The following is a 22,102-nucleotide window of genomic DNA, read 5'->3' on the forward strand; positions in this document are numbered from 1 at the left end:
GTTATTATTGTTATCTATAATTTATTTATATTAATGTCCATCTCCCCCTCTGTACTGTAAGCTTGTTGTGGGTAGGGAACATGTCTACCAGTTCTGTTGTACTCTCCCACACACTTACACTGTACTCTCCCTACACACTGTAAGCACTCAATAAATTCAGTTGATTGATTAATAATGATAATTAAGTGCATATTGTGTGCTAAGTGCTGGAATAGGAACAGACATAAATCTCTGTCCCATACACCAATCTGAGGAATGGTGATCCAGGTATTTTATCCCCATTTTCAAGATGAGGAAATGACTTGTCCAGGGTAACACGGCAGACGAGACCTGTACTTTTCCCACTACCCTATGCTACCTATCATTAGATCATCAAGCTTTAAGGAACCAAAAGGTTGATAGAATCCTGTTCCCTGTTCTTTTAATATATCTTACCCATTGGCTAGTTAAAAATGACACAGAATTTAGGAAGTTGAATTGCAGTTAGAGATATTCGTTGATAAATCTTACGTAGGAGACATGGAAAAGTAGTTACGATGAAAGAAGTCTAGATGAACGAAGGCTATTTCATAATGTATTGGATACAGCCTGGTAAATTTAAACTGTCAGGTTATTGTTAAATACTTTTCCCTGTTCCATAGATTCAGCACAAATGTAATATCACTATAATTCCATTATCTCATAACCTGAGAGCAAGCAAAGTTCCTTCTTAATCACCCAGCGGGGTTCAGTGGCCTTTAGTAACCTTCCATAATGTGGACAACCCTGACCTTTTCTATTGAAGAATGTTTGCCCCTAAAGGAAAGCCAGTGTCAGAGTTATGTTTATCAGGGAACCAAAATTATGTACTGAATTTTATTCCTCCTGTTCATACATCATCTCTTCCTTCATTAAGGTTTGTGCTAGGCCTACGGTGGAACTTGGCAGCGTGACTTCCTTATGAACATTCCAGTGCAGACCAAAAGGAAGCAGGAAGGAATACTTTATCCAGTCGGCAAGCAGGGAGAATTTAGTTGATTGGGCTGTAATGTCTGTAATCTGGAATGTCTCCAAACTGCAGAGTGGCCTAGTGGATAGACCTTGGGCCAGGGAGCCAGAAGGACCCGGGTTCTAATCCTGCCTCTGCCACTTGTCTGCTATGTGACCTTGGGCAAGTCACTTCACTTCTCTGCACCTCAGTTCTCTCATCTGTAAAATGGGGAACAACACTGTGAGCCCCATGTGGGAAGGGGACTGTGTCCAGCCCAATTATCTTGTACCTTAGTGCTTATAACAGTGCTTGGCACATGGTAAGCATTTAACAAATATCACAATTATTATTATTAGTGGTAGTATTATTATAAAGGGTCCCGAGGTGCCTTTGATGAATCCAGATGGCCAGGACCCAAACTTTACATTTCATTCTGAAGGTGACACCTGAAATTGTTTACTGCTGCCCTTACATGAGTTGTGCTTTTCATTCAGCTTATATGATGGTCCTGGCAGGTATAGTGCATATCAATTAATTTGGGAGTATGTTTTTATTATCCTGTTCCTGGCAGATCAGAAATACCATAGTGATGTAACAGTCAGCTTTTATGGAGCGCCAGTATATCTTGGATCACTTTACAAGTGTAATTCACATTATATTCCCCAATTCTCTCTTCCTCCAGTAAGGGAGCTGACATGATCACCCCTGTCATACACAAGCCAAGATGTTGCCTGTGTTTTTGGGAGACCACAGGGGAGGAACAGTGATGGAGGCGGATTAAACTTCCTGACCCTTAAATATATCTTCAAATCACTTCCTCCAAGTGTTCCACCATCCCCTGATGGTTTAAAACAGAAAAGATCTAGGAAATAAATCTGTTTTACTATGCACAGCGAGGAGCTCTCTATGTTGAAGAGAAACCTCTAGGTCACTGAAAACATTCCAATGCCTTTTCTCCCAGGTGCCTCAATTTCAAAGAAAATGGAAAGGGGCTTCTAGCGTATTTTACATTCAGCAACTTCACAGGAATTGTAAAATAAATGTAAAACATCCAGGAATCCAGAAAACACTTGGCGAAACAGTTTCTCCTTCCTTGGAAAGATCCTCCTTCCTCAGGACAGGTAGATAGCTCACTATATTTGTTGGTTAGATTATCAGGATTCATATTTATGTATGTTTTGCTGTTTAGTCACAGGGGTTGATTTGATATACATCTTAGGAGGAGAATTGTGAATATAAAATAATCAACATCTTGCACCACCTGCGGAACATCAGCTGTACTCTTATCTCATTTTCTTAGCAACTGGTGTTCCCTGTGGAGGGCCCATCTGCTTCGCACTCCTTATTTCCCTATGTTTGATTACAACCCTTTCACCATCTGAGTTACATACATTTGGGACTTCATGCAGTACGCCAAAAGTAAAATAGGCTGATTCCAAACAATCTAAGTTTACGGCTATGTTGTAAGAAATGCCCCAATCCACCCGGACACAGCTGGCGATCAGTTAGTGGTATTTATTGCATTTTAAAGGTGTGCAGAGCACTGTACTAAGCGCTTGGCTATGGGAGAGAGAGTCAAGCAGAGGCAGACCCATTCCATTCCTAGCTGGGGCAGTGGCAGGCAAATGGAAGGCAATCTGCTACAAGTCAAAACTCACCTGTGCTGGGTAGCAGCAGCATGGAAGAGAGTCGAGGGCGGAGACTCAAGTTTACCACGTGGAAGGAGGCAACGGTAAACCACTTCTGTATTTTTACCAAGAAAGCTTTACGGATACACTACCAGAATGATGGCAGATGGAGAGTGGGGCGTTCTGGGAGAGATGTGTCCGTGGAGTCACAATGGATCGGAAATGATTCAAAATAATATAAAACAAGACACATAAGGATGTGTATATGAGGGCTGTGGGGCTGGAGTAAGTATCAAAATTTTCCAGGGTTACACAGCCAAGGACGTAGGTGATTCAGGACGTAGGACGTGGGAAGCAGCGTGGCTCAGTTGAAAGAGCACGGGCTTTGGAGTCAGAAGTCAGGGGTTCAAATCCCAGATCCACCACTTGTCCGCTGTGTGACTTTGGGCAAGTCACTTCACTTCTCTGTGCCTCAGTTACCTCATCCGTAAAATGGGGATTAAGACTGTGAGTCCTGCCGTGGGACAACCTGATCACCTTGTAACCTCCCCAGCGCTTAGAACAGTGCTTTGCACATAGTAAGCACTTAATAAATGCCATTATTATTATTTTTATTCAGAGGGGATGGTGGAGAGGGGAAATGAGAGCTAGGGAAGGCATCTTAAAGGAAATAGGTTTTGGGAGACTTTTGAAGGTGGGGAGAGTGGTGGGCTGTCAGATATGGAGTGGGTGTGAGTTCTGGGCCCAAGGGAGGATGTGGGCGCAGGGCATGGTGGAGGGTTAGATGAGATCGAGATAGAGAGAGTAGGATGGGTTAGTCACTTATCTTCTCTGTGCCTATTTCCTTATCTGTAAAATGGGGTATTGTTTTCCCTCCCTCTTAAGTTGCAAGAGACCCAGACTCTGTCTGACCAGATTGTCTTGCATCAGTCCCAGGGTGAGGTTTTTATTGGAGAGGGGGTTATGTTTTTGATGGTACGTTGGTATTTTATGAAATTGTTAACCATAAATACTATAGAAAATAATATTTGACATGGTATTTGCTTACTTTGTGCCAGGCTTTGTACTTTGTACTTAGTACTTTGTACTAAGTGTTGGAATACATACAAGATATTCAGGTTGGACAAATACTAGAAAACAAACTAACAGAAGAGTCCAGGTCCCTCATGGGGTTCACAGTCGTAACCCTCATTTTACAGTTGAGAGAACTGAGGCACAGAGAAATGAAGTGACTTGCCGAAGGTCACACAGCAGACAAGTAGCGGAGCAGCGATTAGAACTCGGGTCCTTCTGACTCTCTGGCCTGGGCTATATTCATTAGACCATGCTACTTCTCAAGTATTTGGCTTATAGTAAGCGCTTAATGTGTATCACCATCAGGATGTTGGAATGACATCTGTCATTCTCCCAATATTCCAAATAATTCCTGTCCTTTGTTATTCCAGTAAATAAGATTTTTTGCTGCACTGACGTACCGTAGAAAGGAGGATAGCAGAAGAAAAATGGCTTAATTGGCAGGATGGGGAATTACGATTAAAGAATAATTTTCTGTTAGAAATTTCAGTAGGTGGAAAGGACTGATAAAATCACTTTTTTTGAAGAGAATTAAAAACAGAAGGGTCAGCTCTCTGGAATGGTATAAGAGTTAGCCTCCTTGATACTGCCGAGATTTGTTTGAATGAATGAATGAATTTGTTGTTTATGTTTCTTGTAAAAGAAACGTTGATAGTAAGAGATGTGAAGACCACAAATCTTTTAATGTTTGATAGTGAATATCAAAATATTTCTAGGAAGCAGGAAAAATTAGTGAATAAATGTAAAGATTGTTTCCTGCCTTGTGAAAAATTGAATGAAAATATTTCAGAAATAATGAGGTGGTTGAATTCAAAATCCTGAAAAGAAAATTTCTGGAAAGTGCATTTTCTCTAAAATTTCAAAACAGTTTATTCTTGTATCAAAACAAGCAACTTGATCAACATGAAGGTTGTGTTATATGCTCAGAAAATGAAGCAGATTTTTCCAAATAGGCAAGGAAATGAGACAGCTTGACAGGAAGGAACTAATTTTCCATAGAAATTGAAGGAAATAACAGTGATTTTCTTCTTTTTGCTGTAGAAGAATTATTTTTCTGTTTTTCATTTTCACAGACAGATACAGCCTTAGATTTAATCTCAGAGAGTGTCTGCTTGGGTCACACTTAATGAGTGTGTAATTCTACTACCGTATTTACTTGCATGATTGCCCTACTTTTCTGCACATGTTTTTACAACCCCAAAACAGAGGCGGGATTATTATGTGGGAAATTAAGTTGAGCAATAAGGGAAAAAGGAGAAAAGAGAGGAAAAGGATGGAAGGAGAGAAAGAAGAGAAAATTAAGCAGACCCTTGAGACTGGATTCTTCCCATTTTATTCTCCCTAGTGCTGCATACAAAGACATAAGCAAAATAAAACAGGACCTATTTAAATTGCTTAGCCAATGAGGTGGGGTTTAGTTTTTTTTTGGACTCCAGTTTTACATATTCAGATGTATTTATCAAAAGAAAAACAGGAACATTACAAGATTACCCAATGCCTCTTGATAAAACCATGATTAGAAACAGAAATGTTAAAATTGAGGAGGCATTTGGTATCATGTATACTTAGCCGTTCAGATCAGATTATGTATCTCTTCATTACTGATGCACACTGCAGTCATGCGGATAAGGTTCTTAATTTTTCCATTTAAGGGTATGAAAAAGGAGGATTTCTTATGTGGCTACCCCTTCCCTTCTTCCAGATGCAGGATATCTTCATAATTGTTAATAAACATTTGCCTCTTAAGGTTTAATGGCTCCAGAGGAGCCATTGCAGGGTATGATATGAAAGCATATTAAGAATAATATACAAAACACATCTACAGCAAGTTGTGTTTTTTATAATAACCCTAAAGTAGAGAGAAGCATTTGCTGTAAGACACAGTCACAAAATGCTATGGAATGGATCTAAAAGAGACATTACGAGCCTGCTGTGAATGTGTATTAAAAATTTGAAACCTTTGCTAAATCTTATCTAGACACTCGCTATATTTTATTTTTCTGTCCTGGCTCTTTCAGAAATAGGTTTTTATTGAACTAAATACAAATGCATGAAAGAAAGTACATTTTACTCTTGAGCATTATAAAGACCATCAGAAGAAAACACGTACTTTTTGCTTCTTTTTGATGTGCTGTCGAAGCTGCACGTCCTTGTGAAAGAACATGATCCTGGGAGTCAGAGGACCTGGGTTCTAATCCTGGCTCTGCTGCCTGCCTGCTGGGTGACCTTAGGCAAGTCACTGAACTCTTCTGTGCCTCAGTTTCCTCATTGGTAAAATGGTGATTCGATACCTGTTCTCCCTCACCTTTAGACTGTGAGCCCCATGTGGGATAGGGACTGTTTCCTCCTTGACTACCTTGAATCAACCCCAGCATTTAATCTAGCACTTGGACCATAGTAGCATGCAGAGTGGAAAGAGCACAGGCCTCGGTGTCAGAGGACTTGGGTTCAAATCCCAGCTCTGCCAAGTGCTTGCTGTGTGACCTTGGACTTCCTGTTCTCCCTCCTACTTAGACAGTGACCCCCATCTGGGTCAGAGACTATGTCCAACCTAATTAGCTTATCTACCCCAGTGCCAAGAATAGTGTTTGACAAATAGTAAGGGCGTTAACAAATACCATAAAAAATAGTAAGCACTTAACAAATACCATCATAAATACTTCGGTAGTCAGTTGCATAAGGGTATGACCGAATATATCAATGTTGAAATATAGTTGAGGGTAATTGGCAGGCCGTGATTGCCAAGGCAAATCTCCTCTCATTGCAGCTGCCAGATTTAAAAAAGGAGCCTCACAAAAGACGTAAACCCCCTTCCCTTACACAGCACATCTGTGTGCACGCACCCACACACACGCAAGCGTACACTTTGTCTCCCTCTCAAACACACACACTGCTTTTCTTATTTTTTGCCTTCACTTTATTAATTTCCTATGTGCAGCTTCAGAATATCTCACGGAGTTATGTGGGACAGTATGCACAATGCATGTTAAATCCAAACTATGAAAAATAATTTATAATAAAATATTCTGAGCACCTTATATATGTATTGAAGACAGAGATAGAGCTAGTCAAGAAGTGGGTTTGAGTGTGAGCGTAATGAGGAAACCTTGAGCTAATGTCTGATGGATGGACTTTATTTTTGAGCTTGAGTATTGTAATGAATTTTAATGATTTAGACTTTGGACATGATTGTTTTTTCATGTCCTCTCTTACCTGTTCTACATGGGAAAATATATGCTTACAGTAATTATTTGTGATGGTAAATATTTCACTTAGCAGAAACACTATGGTTTACTTTGTAAAATCGAAGGAATTTGGGTTCTGTGTAAGGGGAGTGGATTGCTTTGGATATATAAAGAGGGACTGGAGTTACAGAATCAGTGTACAATTGTTTTAAAATCATAAATATAACAATATTTATATCTCCAATGATTGTGACAAAGATTATGCTGTTCTTCATTTAGAGACCTTTTAACTGAGCCTTTAAAAGGGATTGCTAGATAGGTCCAGTTACCCGCATGCTCCCTTTTTGTTTTGTTAAAGCATACTGTGTGATTACCTAATTGAAGTAGAATATCCCTGTAGACCTCTCCCCTGTATTTGATGGTGACTCTTACAATAGGTGATATTTATGAAGCACTGTACTAAGGGCTTCAGAGAATATAACACAAGCTAGACACAACATTCCCTATCTTCAAGGGGCATATGATCTTATAAAGTAAGGCGTAAAGATTTGCAGACCTTTTGGGATATTTGCCTGCAGCACTTTCTGGTGAGTAGTTACCACTACTCTGTAAACGTCTCCTAGATTGTAAGCTCTTTGAGCACAGGGATTGTGTCTCTTTCTAGTACTCTCTCAAGTGCTTAGTACAGTGTTAAGCACTGAATAAATTCCAGTGATTTATTCATTCATGGTCATATTTATTGAGCACTTACTGTGTGCAGAGCACTGTACTAAGTGCTTGGAAAGTTCAATTTGGCAACAGAGACAGTCCCTACCAATAACGGGCTCACAGTCTAAAAGGGGGAGACAGACAACAAAACAAGTAGACAGGTGTGATGACTATCTCCCAAACTTTAGATGATGCTCTTAGGATTGGAAGAGTTTCCTAGTGAATTAGAAGGATATTTGAGATCCCTTGTTGTGCCTTCATACATGACAGTATACACGTATTCAGAAGCAGAAGCAGCACGGCTTAGTGGAAAGAGCATGGGCTTGGGAGTTAGAGGACATGGGTTCTATTCCCAGCTCTGCCACTTGTCTGCCGTGTGACCTTGGGCAAGCCACTTAACTTCTCTGTGCCACAGTTACCTCATATGTATGATGGGGATTAGTCTTCTAGACTGTGAGCCCGCTGTTGGGTAGGGACTGTCTCTATATGTTGCCAACTTGTACTTCCCAAGCGCTTAGTATAGTGCTCTGCACACAGTGCTTAATAAATACGATTGAATGAATGAATGACTGTGAGCCCCACGTGGGACAACCTGATTACCTGGTATCTACCCCAGTGTTTTGAACAGTGCTTGGCACATAGTAAGCACTTAACAAATACCATAATAATAATAATAATAATTATTATTATTATTATATGCATATACATGGCTTCCAAACTCTAGCCCTGGCCACCATCTCCCCACCTTCAAAGCCTTATTAAAATCACATCTCCTTCAAGAGGCCTTCCCTGACTATGCCCATATCTCCTCTACTCCCTCTCCATCCTATGTCACCTGTGCACTTAAATTTGCACTCTTTAAAGCTCTTGATATTCACCCTACCTTCAGTCCCACAGCACATATGTGCATAGCTGTAATTTAATTTGAAGTCTATATTTTCCTCTAGACTGTAAGCTCCTGGTGGGCAGGGAGCATGTCTACCAACCCTATCTTTATGTACTCTCCCAAGTGCTTAGTTCAGTGCTCTGCACAGAGTAAGTGCTCAATAAATTGATTGATTGCCATAAAGCAAGAGTACTTAGATTGACATCTTCGGCCCCGAAGTCTCAAAAATGACAAAAATGATAAAGAGAAATAAAGCATCGATAAGGATTAGGAAAGACTTGTTACAGCAGCTCAAAAATCTGGCATTTGTAGATGGAGCATTTCCAACCTGACCAGGACAATAGTGTTAATGTGAAATGCGCTATCGTTTCAAATTCAACCACGGAGATGCTAAATATCACTGCCTTGGCCCTCTCTCTGAGACCCAAAACTGAATAATGAGCTTCCTCTACTCCTAGGAATAGACACATTGTTCATAATCTTCAGGATTTCATAGACAAAATTCAATTTTCATCCAAAATAATCTTTGAGGAGATATTTATGCAAGAAATGTGCTTGGATTTCTCACAGGACGGAGAAGGAGTCCCATAGCAAAATCAAAAGTATAGGTTGGTTACCCTTTCCACAGCTGTTCCCCATTTTCCCAAGAAACATTGAAGAGGAGGTAGGCCTCCACAAGGTATGGTAGCTGTTACTTTCACTTGACCCTTTACAAATTAAGGCAGGATTTAATCAAGAATGGAAGAAGCTAGGGACCATCCCCATACCTAGGCTATTTGAAAAAAGGTATAAATAGAAATTTGAATAAACCTTGAACTAATGAATAACAGTACACAGTGGACTAAAAAACAGATGGTCGCAGCTCATGAACATTAACAGTTTGTCTATATGTGACCTAACCAGTTGTTTAGAAGATCCCAAATATAGCAAAGCTTGGTAAATTTGGTTCCCTCTGAAATATTCTTGAGAAGCAGCAGTGGATAGAGCACAGGTCTGCGAGTCAGAAAGACCGGCTTCTAATCCTGGTTCCACCACTTGTCTGCTGCGTGACCTTGGCCAAGTCACTGAACTCCTCTGCAACTCAGTTTGATATCTCTAGATATTCCCCTCTAGACTGTAAGCTTGTTATGGACAGGGAATCTGTTATTGTGACTTTGTAATCTCCCAAGCGCTTAGTGCAGTGCTCTGCATACAGTAAGTGCTCAAATACGAATGAATGAATGTATATCTGCCTTTTTCTTTCCCTCCCCAGAGGACAAAGTATGGTCGATCGTGTATCATGACTTGCAAGGTCAGACTCTTGTGGCAGGCAACAGCCCAGAAAAAGTCTCCGTTCTCCAGCTCAATTACAGTGCCTCCCTTGATCAGATCGCTGCCATCACCAGCAGCGCCGAGTATTGTGAGCAGTACGTCTCCTACCTTTGCAAGATGTCAAGATTGTTGAACACCCCAGGTAGGCCGAAAATTGAATGTCATTCTTTAATTATTGCCTCAGCTGGGGCTGAAATTACCTCACCATTTCTGCAGGTGCAGATTCCCACAAGAAACCCTTTTTAAATGTGCAGGAAGAGATAACAAGGTAAAAGGAAATTTTTTCTGGGTAATGAGAATGGAAATCTTTGGGTTTGCCTTTGGAGGTAGATGACTGGCTTGATTTTTGCCGTCTTATCTGAATCCTGTTGCTCTGCGATACGTTCTTGTCAGAGGGCAAATGTTTTTTCCATGAAAGTTCTATTGGGCCGATCTTTAAATGTGGAAATGAAAGCGTACTAAGTCTCATTCTCCAGGGTTTCAGCTGGGGTTAATTAAATACGTTTGGAAGCTGGTCTCTAGACTGGCCTTTAGACTGTAAGCTCATCCTAGGCAGGGAATGCATCCGTTCTATTGTTGTACTCTTCCAGGCACCTAGTACAGTGCTCTGCACACAGTAAGCATTCGATAAATATGATTGACTAACTGACTGGCCTTCTGGATGCTGAAGCAGTAACTTCTGGGATGGGATAGAAAATGGAGAGGAGAAGGCCTGGGCAGGTAGATATGCATGACCCCTTAAGGCCTAAACTTCCTTATGGCAAGTACCCGTCAAAGGCTCACCTCCTCTCCCCTCTCCCTGTGCCTATCCTACCTGGGATACCCTCTTCTGGAGAGCTTGGAAGAACTGCCAAAAGATTCCTAGCTCCATAAGCAAAACCCAGAGACCTTTGTCTCCCTGTCCAAATTAACCAGAGTGGTATGATGGTGACTACTTAGGCGTCTCTCAGAGATGCTTATGTTGAGGCAGCTCCAAGTTTCCTTGGGAGTCACCGGGGCAAAATACGAGGGGCCAGTGATTGTCACGGTGAAGTCAAGGACCCAACAACACCTCAGTTGTTTTCCCTGGCTTCATTTCATGCTAGGGAGTCAGTCAGTCATAATTATTGACTGTATTACCTGTATATATGTTTGTACATATTTTTTACTCTATTTTATTTGTACATATCTATTCTATTTATTTTATTTTGTTAGTATATTTGGTTTTGTTCTCTGTCTCCCCCTTTTAGACTGTGAGCCCACTGTTGGGTAGGGACTGTCTCTATATGTTGCCAATTTGTACTTCCCAAGCACTTAGTACAGTGCTATGCACATAGTAAGCGCTCAATAAATACGATTGGTGAATTATTGAGCAATTACTGTGGGCAGAACACTGTACTAAACGCTGGGGAGAGTACTAGGGAGGAAACTAAGGTCATAGCCTAGGCTCAGTGCAGCTCTAAATCATCTTGGCAGTGGAAGGGTTGGAAGGACAAGGCTTGTTTTCTTTCAAACTTCTGAAGCCCTGCCACAGCGGGAGTAATCAGAGCCTTCCCTGGTTCTGCAAGTACTGCAGGGCCACGTGTTCCACTATTTGTTTTTGTAAATTCCTGCCAAATAGCCAACATAAGCAAAAAGAGGAACTTCCCCTTCAAGTGTTTTTCCTTGTCGCGTACCTGTCGAAGCCCAAGAGAATGTATTTCAATGAAACTTTTAATTTACTATTTTACAGTACTAATGTCTGCTGTAATTGGGGTGAAACTTAATTTTAAATGTCCGTTTATTAGCACTTAACGAAGGCCAAATTATAATGCAACTTCTGCTGTGGCATATGTGGCATCTGAATGCGTGCAAAAATGAATTCATTATGATTGTGGCAATTAAAATGAGTATCAGATGGGTTGATAATAGCTCTGCTCTTAAAATGTTATTCTTTATTTGAAGTGTTTGTCTCATGAGTTCACTTAGTGCTACATATTTTAATGATACTAATGATGAAGAACTCATTTGACATGCTTGTGGATCTCACACCTTTCTTGTATAGTTTATTAGAAGTTAACAGACCCCCAAATTATTTTTTACCAGTCTTCTTACAAACCTTCCTTTTTCTGTCCACTTCCGCAGTGCACCTGCTCTGCAGTTATGCTTCCTAGTTATTTTTAATTAATTTAAACTTAGAGTATTTCTACATTTGTAATTGAAAAAGTAAAATTAATGCAAGGAAGGAAATATAGCCCTCTTGCAAAAAATTAACAGTTGTTTGCCTTGTTCCGCTTTTTGTTTTACCCCAGAAGTTTATAAAAATTACTCATATTGTCTGTGGACCCTTCTCCCGTGACCTTGACTTTGAGTTCTGAAGGGATTTTGCTTTTACCTATTTTTCATTTGATGTGTATTTGTGAGTTTAACAGATTTTAATGTCATTCAGTGTTATTTAATTCTTGGTTGGATTACCTTCAGAATGTTACTCCCAGAGAGAGTAGGATGATTGTTTTGAGGGAATGTCAAGTTCCATATTTCTGAAAACCCCTCCATTTGAAATTTAAAAGCTGTTTAACTGAGTCTATAAATTGAGTGAGATTTGCGGTATACTGGGGTTACCATCTCCTTGGGTCAGTCCTGAGCTGCAGGGACCTCTTGTCCCAAGAAGTCGACCCCAGAAATGGCGGGGTCAGATTTTGCTCTTGTCCTCTCCCACTGCTCCGGCAAAGTTTCTTGTCAGGTAACGTAAGAATTCCAGGAAGCCAACCTTAGACCGAGTGGCAGTAGTGGCATTAAAATTGACCCAGCTGCAGGCAAAAATAAGGACTGAAGGTGTTGGGAGAGGCCTGGTCTCTGCCTTCAGCTTTCTCTCCTGATGGCCAATGTAGAAATTTCTGTTTTGGTCTGTTTCTGTGGCTGCCAGTCTCCTCTTGTAGTTCCAGTCATTATTTAACACTTGCTGTGTACAAAGTTCTGTACTGAGCTCTGGGAATGAATACATGGGTGGATATTAGACATGGTTCTTGGCCCTCGAGGAACTCAAAATCTAAGAATATAAGGTAGAAAGAAGGGGCTGGAGTCAGGCAGATAAGGAGATCTGAAGCAGTGCACTGCTAAAACAGCGACAGTGTGGTCTAATGGAAAGAGTATAGGCCTTGTGGTCAGAGGACTTGGGTTCTAATCCCGGCTCCACCGCTTGACTGCGGTGTGACTTTAGATAAGTCCTTAACTTTTCTGTGCCTCAGTTTCCTTATCTATGAACTGGTGATTTTATCCTACTCCCTCCCTCCACGTTACTCCCTCCCTCCTCCCTACTCCCTCCACGTTAGACTCTGAGCCCCACGTGGGATAGGAACTGTGTTTACCCTGATTATCTTGTATCTATCCCATTGATACAATCAATAATATTATCATAGCTATTTATTTTATTTTGTTGGTATGTTTGGTTCTGTTCTCTGTCTCCCCCTTTTAGACTGTGAGCCCACTGTTGGGTAGGGACTGTCTCTATGTGTTGCCAATTTGTACTTCCCAAGCGCTTAGTACAGTGCTCTGCACATAGTAAGTGCTCAATAAATACGATTGATGATTGATTGATTGATTGATTTCACAAGTACCATTAATATAAATGACGAGGACTTTTTAAATGTACTTTTTTGAGCTAGTGGAAAATAGGATGTTAAAATGATGTTGTTTTTTATCTTGCCAACTTGTACTTCCCAAGCGCTTAGTACAGTGCTCTGCACACAGGAAGCGCTCAATAAATACGATTGAATGAATTGAATGAATGAGGACGAATACACTGGGCTTCATTTTGAATGAATACATTCATTCATGTTTATATATTTTTCACATATTTATAGGTATGTGTGTGTTGCAGCTGGAAGGAAAACTTCCTTAGGTTAATTTAGTGTTCCTTGACCTAGTTGTATAGGCGAGACTGAAAGCCATTCAGTTGGAGTAGCCCATAGCAGTTTGCCTTTATTCCTCCACACGATATTCTCTTTATTCTTGCTCTTCTCAAAGCTAGTCATTTAAAAATATTTTTTCTAGTATCTCTTGAGGTGATTGCCAAGGCAAGACGATCTGTTTTCCCACCCATCTCTTTTAATAATTTCATGTTTATTCTCCTCTTTCCCCTGCCTTTTCCCCTCTGCCTCAACAATCTTTTTCATACCATTTCCTTTCTCTGCTGCTTCTGCTAAAGTTTCACGCCTCTATACCCAGAAATTATTTTGTGAATTTTTTTCAGCATTAGAATCCTGGAGAACACATTTCTTCTGTAGTCGTATCCCATTATATTTTTGATTTGTAATTGCATTTTCCAGTATAATGTATTTTTCAATTTCATTCTTCGAGCGGAATTCCAAGCAGTGAACACGGCAAACTTAGATGGCTCTGATAGCCAGGGGTTGATCTTTTACTTTTTAATTTGGTTTTAGATCTAAGGAACATGGGTAGAAATGCGTAGTATTGGGGCTCTTTACCCAGCAATTGTGGTTTCCCCTTGCATTAATGCATGCTAACTGCAAAGTCAGGTCTAAGCATTTTCAAACCAATTACAGAGGTACCTGGCTTCCTATAGGTGAACATAAAAAGTGAAATGACTTTTTCATTCATTGCTGCCATCTCCATCACCTAGAATTACCAGCTGTACAACAGGGAATACAAAAATCTTCCTTGAGGTTTTCACTAGATAAAGTGTGGGTACCTGCTGGGGAGAGAAGGGCTAAATTGCTCTTGCAATCCTGAATTCCATTTTATTTCTCAAAATTAAACAAAACCTAGAAATAAATCAAACTACACTCTAGAGCTACCATTCCATTAGTGCTCCAATAAATCTCCACCGTGCGTTCTTGCTTCCAAAGAAATATCAGGTGTGGTATTTTAAGTAATATTATCTTAGCAAAAACCTTGGGAGCCATTTCTTTTGGTTTTCAGGAAAGAATGTTCAGTACTGAAAATTAGTCTACACAGAGGTGTTATTCCTCAAAGAGGTGTTGAATGTTCATTTTTATGGCATTTTATGACATTTGTTAAGCACTTAGGTGCCAGGCACCGAACTCAGCACTGGGGAAGATATAAGATAATTGGGTCGGACACAATACCTCATTTTGCAGATGAGGTAACTGAGTCACAGAAAAGTAAAGTGACTTTGTCAAGGTCACACAGCAGACATGTGGTAAACTGGGATTAGAACCCAGGTCCTTCTGACGCCCAGGCCATTGCTTTTTCCATGAGCCCACACAGATTCTCAACTTTGACAACAGAATAATATCCATCTGTCTGCAATAACCAAGTTCCCACAATTACCACTTTGGGGGGAGTATTTTCAATTTGGTATCACTTTTTTACAGTATCAGAGGCACTGTTTGCCTATTGCAGAGCTCTCTACTAGATACTTGGGGAATGTTCAATGAAATTAAAGGTGTAATCCGTTCCCTAAGATGTTTACATCATACTATAGGAGACAGCAGTTATACATTGATGACAATATAGGTAAAACGTACATAGTTGGCAGGGGATGTATCTACAAACTCTGTTGTATTGTACTTTCCCAAGCACTTAGTACAGTGCTCTGCACACAGTAAGCACTCAATAAATACCACTGAGATAATGTTCTCATTATGAAAGATACGAGAATAAATCGTAAAACATTAAATATTAAAGGAACAAAAATGAATAAAGTGGCTGATTGGAGGGCGTGAGTCAATGGGTGGGAGATTAATCAAGGGATGTCTTTTAGAAGAGGAGTCTTTTAGTGGGTTTTAAAAGAGGCAAGGTACATCCTCTGGCAAAAGAGAGAAGGGAATTTTAGAATTCCCTTCTTTGTGACCCTAGGCAAGTCACTTAACTTTTCGGTGCCTCAGTTTCCTCATTTGTAAAATGGGAATTATGACCATGAGCCACATGTGGAACATGTATTATGTCCAACTTGATTAGGTTGAATCAATCCCAACACTTACTATAGTGCCTTGCACTTAGTACAGTGCCTTGCACTTAGTAAGCACTTAAATACCGTAAAAGAAAGTGGATCAAATGTGGTAGGGTTGAGGAGTGAAGAACAGTTATGGAAGTAGCTAGGAAGAACAGAAATGGAAGAGATAAGAATAGTGAGATAAGTGGGAACCAGATGTTGGAAAGTCTTGCACCCAAAGTAGGGAGGGAAAGAGAGAGAGAATGTTTTTCTTATGTGCATGAAAAACAATGGGGAATCGTTGGAGATGTTTAAGGATGGAAGCCCTTCTACTTCCTATCTCAAACTTCTTGTATTCTAACCCATCCCCCAGTGTATCTTGCTTGTTGTGGGCAGGGAATGAGTTTATTGTAGTGCACTCTCCCTAAAGCTTAGTACAGTGCTCTGCACACAGTAAGTGCTCAGTAAATATGACTGAACGAATCTCAGCTTCATTATCTGAATATGGATTAGTAGCAAGACTTATTTTTTGGAAATGGCAACTCTAATTCTTTCCCAAAGAAACAGCTAAAGCATTAGAGTGGCCAGTGACTGCGTCACCTCAGAGATAGAGGATTTAAAGTGCCCCCTTGGTTTCTCCATTGCATAATCAGGGCCTGTCCCATTATTTCTTCCCCCTTCTATTTCCTGAAATAACAAGGTAGTCTTGCTTCCTGACTCCTTAGTGAACAAGGTGAGAGTAATGAGAAAGCACTAAAGATAGCTGTCCCGATCCCCTGAAGGGGCAGAGCTGAGATTTCTCTGTAATCCCTTCTGCCACTGCAGCACAGGAGGTGGGAATGTTGAAGCGTTGAGGGCATGGCAGTTTCAGACTCCTCTCTGAGGCAATCAGGCTGATTGTCAGCGGCATTTCACTGATAGAGCGTGATGCCCCGTGCTACACATGGGTGGGTGCTTTGTCTCTGCCTCCCTTTCTGGATTGTGGCTCTCATCACGGTGGCTTTAACTTCGTGAAAGTGACAGCTTCACATTTGTCATTTTTGAGCTCAGGAAGACATTGCATGCCTGTTTTCTCTTCTATCTTAATATAATCATTAACCCCCTTAATTCAATGTACGCTCACATAATATTCTCAAAAAAGAGCCTGGCAATTTAGTTGTCTGGTGAGAAGGGAACAGCCAGCCAATATAAACTCGAACAGCTGTTCACATGTCTGTCGCACACATTGGAGGACTATGTTGAATGAGACCCTTAATAACCTGAAAAAAAAAATCCTTCTCCCTCTCATGAGCCTTCCATTGGGAACAACTATGGGCAGGTTTTTCTCCTCATCCACAAGGAAACATGCCTCAGCTTGATTTCCCCTCAGTATGTGGTGGGGCTCAGCCTCAGTTCATATTGAACAACTTTCGTGTTCACCAAAATACATACATTTAGTGAACTTACCTAAATTGCAAGAACAACAGATGGTTTTTATGGATACAAACATATGGCCAACCTAGCTGGAAACTGGAAGTGAGTTGCCTCTGGTAGACCAGCATGGCACAGTCAAATGAAGAAAGGAGTGACTTATTTCAAGCATAGCCTCTGTAAGGATTGTGACAGTGAGGCAAATGAAACATCACCGGCCACTGAATACATATGAAATAATGTAAGGATTGTGACACAGTGAGGAAAATGAAACAGCACCGGCCAGTGAATACATATGAAATAGTACAGCAAAGGGTTTTGTGTGTGCACAGTACAGTCAGGACTGTGGGTCCCATACTGGCCTATGCAACTGCCCTGCCCAATTTCCCCAAGAGGTGCATTTCAGCATTAGTGATATCTTCTTGGAGTTCAATGGACAATGCTATTATTTGTATGTACACATATATATGTAGATATAGAATATATTGTATACATATAGCTGTCTATATATGCATTATGTATATATATCGTTCACAAGGCTTATAAATTATTTTTGATAACCCTTTTATTGATAATAATAATAATAATAATTATGGCATTTGTAAAGTGTTTACTATGTGCCATGCACTGTTCTAAGCGCTGGGGTAGATACAAGGTAATCAGGTTGTCCCACAAGGGGCTCACAGTCTTAATCCCCATTTAACAGATGAGGTAACAGAGGTACAGGGAAGTGAAGTGACTTGCCCAAGAGTAAACAGCAGACAAGTGGTGGAGCCAGGATTAGAACTCACGACCTCTGACTCCCAAGCCCAGGCTCTTTCCACTGAGCCAGTGTTAGGGAAGGTAGAGAAGTAGCATGGTATAGTGGATAGAGCACAGGCTTGGGAGTCAGAAGGTCATGAGTTCTAATTCTGACTCCGCCACTTGTTTGCTGTATGACCTTGGGCAAGTCACTTCACTTCTCTGTGCCTCAGTTACTTCATCTGTAAAATGGGGATTGAGACTGTGAGCCCCACATGGGACAGGGACTGTGTCCAACATTTGTCCGTTTCAAGTTACTCATTTATTTTTTAACTTATTTTTAAGTCCAGAGGCGAACGGCCAGGACTCACAAGCAGCAGTGTCTGACATGCAACTTGGGTTAACTCCTAGTGTAGTACTATGTCTTTTCTACAAACTTTGGTTTTTTATGCTGTGCTTACTGAGTGATTTACTTGAAAATTCATTTCTTATCATTGCTACCTTTCTACTTTTACCACTTGTAAAATACATTTAAGAAAGGATTGGCTTTCTGGAATCAGGATGTACTGCAATACAGGACAGAAGTCCACTAGACTATAAGCTAGTTTTGGGGCAGGGAATGTGTCTGCCAAATCTGTTGTATTGCTCTCTCCCAAGTGCTTAGCAGAGTGCTGTGAACATAGTCTTGTCTTATGCCATCGAGTATACCTGTATATACCTGTATATATGTATATATGTTTGTACATATTTATTACTCTATTTATTTTACTTGTACATATCTATTCTATTTATTTTATTTTGTTAGTATGTTTGGTTTTGTTCTCTGTCTCCCCCTTTTAGACTGTGAGCCCACTGTTGGGTAGGGACTGTCTCTATTTGTTGCCAATTTGTACTTCCCAAGCACTTAATACAGTGCTCTGCACATAGTAAGCGCTCAATAAATATGATTGATTGATTGATTGAGTCGCTTCCGACCCATAGCGACACCATGGACACGCCTCTCCCAGAACGCCCCGCTGTCCATCTGCAATCATTCTGGTAGTGTATCCATAGAGTTTTCTTGGTGAAAATACGGAAATGGTTTACCATTGCCGCCTTCCGCGCAGTAAATTCGAGTCTCTGCCCTCGACTCTCTCCCATGCGACTGCTGCCCAGCATCATGAATTTTGGCTTGTAGCAGATTGCCTTCCACTTGCTAGCTACTGGCCAAGCTAGGAATGGAATGGGTAGGCCTCTACTTGACTCTCCCCCCCGCCCGTAGCCGAGACTGGTAGAGTACTGGAAACTCTCCAGATGTGACCCTGCGAGGGGGTGCACATAGTAAATGCACAATAAATACTAATGATGATGACAATGATGACTGTCAGAGATAATACGCTGGATACACATTCATTGATAAATGGTTGAATTATTTGAATGTGCTATTTGTGTAATAAAACTGGCAGGGATGAGTTTGTTTTGTAGCAAGATCCATGCTGTTGCATTGCTATAGAAAGAAACCTTGGCAGTGAATTACTAGAGAGCCTATTTTCCTTCTTAGGAGAATCAGCAGGATTGAGGGAAGAACATTTTGGCCCTAAAGGGTCAAAGGCAGCTCTGGTCTGGCAAAATCTCTTTTTATTATTGGCAAAGGCAGGTGAGAGGTCTTTACTGGCTAAAAACAAAACATATCTGAAATATCCTGCTCGTTGAGTTGGAGTAGGAAGCTGTCTTTAAATAATTTCAATTGCTCAAATCTAGCTGTAGAAGCAACATGGCCTCGTGGAAAGAGCACGAGTCAGTGGACCAAGGTTTCTAATTCCGCATTTTCCAGTTGCTTGCTGTGTCATCTTGGGCATATCACTTCCTCTGTGCCTCAATACCTGTTTCTCCATCCTACTTATACTCTGAGCCCCACGTGGAGGTGGGGACTGTGTCCATCCTGATTAACTTGTACCGGGGTGCAAGAACAGTGGTTGACACATAATAAACACTTGACAATAGTAACGTAATATCATAGTAATGTTAACATCTGAGAAGCAGCATGCCTTAGTGGATAGAAATGGTCCTGGAAGTCAAAAGATCATGGGTTCTAATCCCAGTTCTGCCATATGTCTGCTGTGTGACCTTGGGCAAGTCACTTCACTTCTCTGGGCCTCAGTTCCCTCATCTCTAAAATGGGGATTAAGAATGTCAGCCCTGAGAGGGACAGGGACAATGTTCAACCTGATTACCGTCTATCTACCCCAGGTTTTAGAACAGTGATTGGCACATCATAAGCACTTAACAAGTATCATCATTATTATTATTATTAATATTCATAGAAATGTAAACTCTTGGTGGGGAAGGAATGCATCTACCAACTCTGAATTGTGATCTCCTAAGCATTTAGTACAGTGCTTCACACACCGTAAGTGCTCAGTAAATACCATCAGTTGTTGAATTCCCTTTTGTTTTCCAGGGTGCATATATGGGTTTGCAATGTATTCTGTTTTCCAGTACCAAAACAAAGTTAGAAGGAAAAGGTGTGAAGTTTGTAAATGCTTTTGCTGTGGTTTTGTATGCTTTGAAAGTTAGTGTCGTTTTGCTTCTTTGTGGCTGGAATAAACTGTGACCTTTAGATTTAAGTATGTCATGTTCAAGAACATTTCTATTCTGTCTGAGAGAAATCACAGAGGAAGGATAATACAAAACATTTTAGGAGAGAATTATTACTGTCTTTTCTTTTGATTTATCCCTTGCTCTTTGTCCTCATGTTTTTTCTAAACTAAATCTTTCATGGTGTTTCCAAACATGGAACCTCTCTTCTATTAATCTTCCCTAAGAAAAGATCAAACATTGAAATTATAGCTCATTCGAGATGTTCCATTTTTCAAAGAGTATACTTTATATGGCCGGCATTGTTGCCGAGTGAACAGTTTTGTATTTTTCTAGGAGAGGTGCTGGCTTGTAGATGTTAACCTATATAGGCCTCGTCAGTTACCCCAGTATCACACGGCTAGAAGATAGTTGTGCCAACACAGTTGCAAGAGGGAAGGTTAGACTAAGCAAAAACTATGGGTTTTCCCTTGAACAGCCAATGACCTTTCAATGCCTGAGCCTTTTTGCCCAATACCCCCCTGCCAACCTGTACTGCCAATCCAGATGATACCTTCTCCCATTTGTCGGTGACCTTTGTGGTCTTTGGAGTGTCGTGATGGCCCCAAGGCATTGAGTTGACTTTCCCAGAAGTGTAAGGCTTCAATGGCGTATGTTGGTTTCAGTACTTTAATACTGGTGGGGGTGAAAGTAGGGTTAGAACCAGGTCTCCTGAGTTCCAGGCTAAATGCTTTTTCCACTGATCAAAAAACAGGCCTCAGCCTCCCTCCACTCATATGTAGGATATATTTACCGTATAGAGGATATTTGTACAGAGGCACTTTCAACAAGGCTGCCAGTTTGAGTTCCTGGAAAATGTGGCAGTCTCTTTTTTTTGTTTGTTTTACGGTATTAATAAGCACTGAACCATTTGCTAGGCACTGTGCTAAGCGCAGGGATACATACGAGGTAATCAGGATGGGCACAGTCCATGCTCCACCTGGGCTTCACATTCTTAGTCCCCATTTTACAGAAGAGGGAACTGAGGCACAGAGAAGTGAAGTGACTTGCCCAAAGTCACACAGCAGACAAGTGACAGAGCTGGGATTAGAACCCAGATCCTTCCAACTCCCAGGCCTAGGCTCTTCCCCTACACTTACATTCAGTGACTTACGATATATTCCAGAACCAGCCTCAGTGTGATGGTTGAGTACTGCTATACAACCAGCATGTTAAGTTAAATGTGCTCTGAAACACACTAAATACCATTACTCCTCATCTGCAATAATGCAGACTTATTTTTGATCTTGATTTTAGTCGGCAAATTTATAGAGGCTGAAAATGTGAACTTACAAGGAAAAAAGCTTAAATTTAACAAGTATGATTAATTTTATTGTTGTAAAAGATTTTTAGTCTGGTATCAATAGGGCCTTTATATCGGCTTTACAATAAGAGGATTTGCAATCATTGGTTTCTGTAGGCCTATGATATCTGCAAAGACACCTTTCTTGACTTCTCCTTTCCTCCCTCTACTTGTCCTTTTCTCCTTTCACCCATCTAAACTTCTTGCACTCAGAGGCATAGCTGATGCAGAAGTGTTGAAACAACAATAATGGTGGGAATAGGGTGAAAATAACAATACTGACATGTGCTGTCGATTGTTCACAAATTTCCCCTCGAAGAAAGAGAGGAGAGAGTGGAAAGAGATTTTATTTTTTTTAAGGAATTCATGAGACATACCAGGATGGTGCCTAATGA

The 22,102-nt window shown here is 40.7% G+C and overlaps 1 protein-coding gene and 1 non-coding gene across 2 annotated transcripts in view; one reads left to right on the top strand and one right to left on the bottom strand.

Moving 5' to 3' along the window:
• CNTNAP2 (contactin associated protein 2) overlaps positions 1-22,102 on the top strand; it is a 1,198,489-nt gene that overhangs the window by 803,982 nt on the left and 372,405 nt on the right. The window contains exon 13 of the mRNA XM_038760181.1: positions 9,704-9,904. Within this exon, the coding sequence (XP_038616109.1) occupies positions 9,704-9,904 (201 nt within the window). The remainder of the gene's footprint in view (positions 1-9,703; positions 9,905-22,102) is intronic.
• LOC119940535 lies at positions 18,958-19,099 on the bottom strand. The gene has a single exon (XR_005455008.1). It is a non-coding gene; the product is annotated as a small nucleolar RNA SNORA7 (small nucleolar RNA).

The sequence above is a fragment of the Tachyglossus aculeatus genome, chromosome 18 (assembly GCF_015852505.1).
Source record: "Tachyglossus aculeatus isolate mTacAcu1 chromosome 18, mTacAcu1.pri, whole genome shotgun sequence".
Taxonomy (NCBI): domain Eukaryota; kingdom Metazoa; phylum Chordata; class Mammalia; order Monotremata; family Tachyglossidae; genus Tachyglossus; species Tachyglossus aculeatus.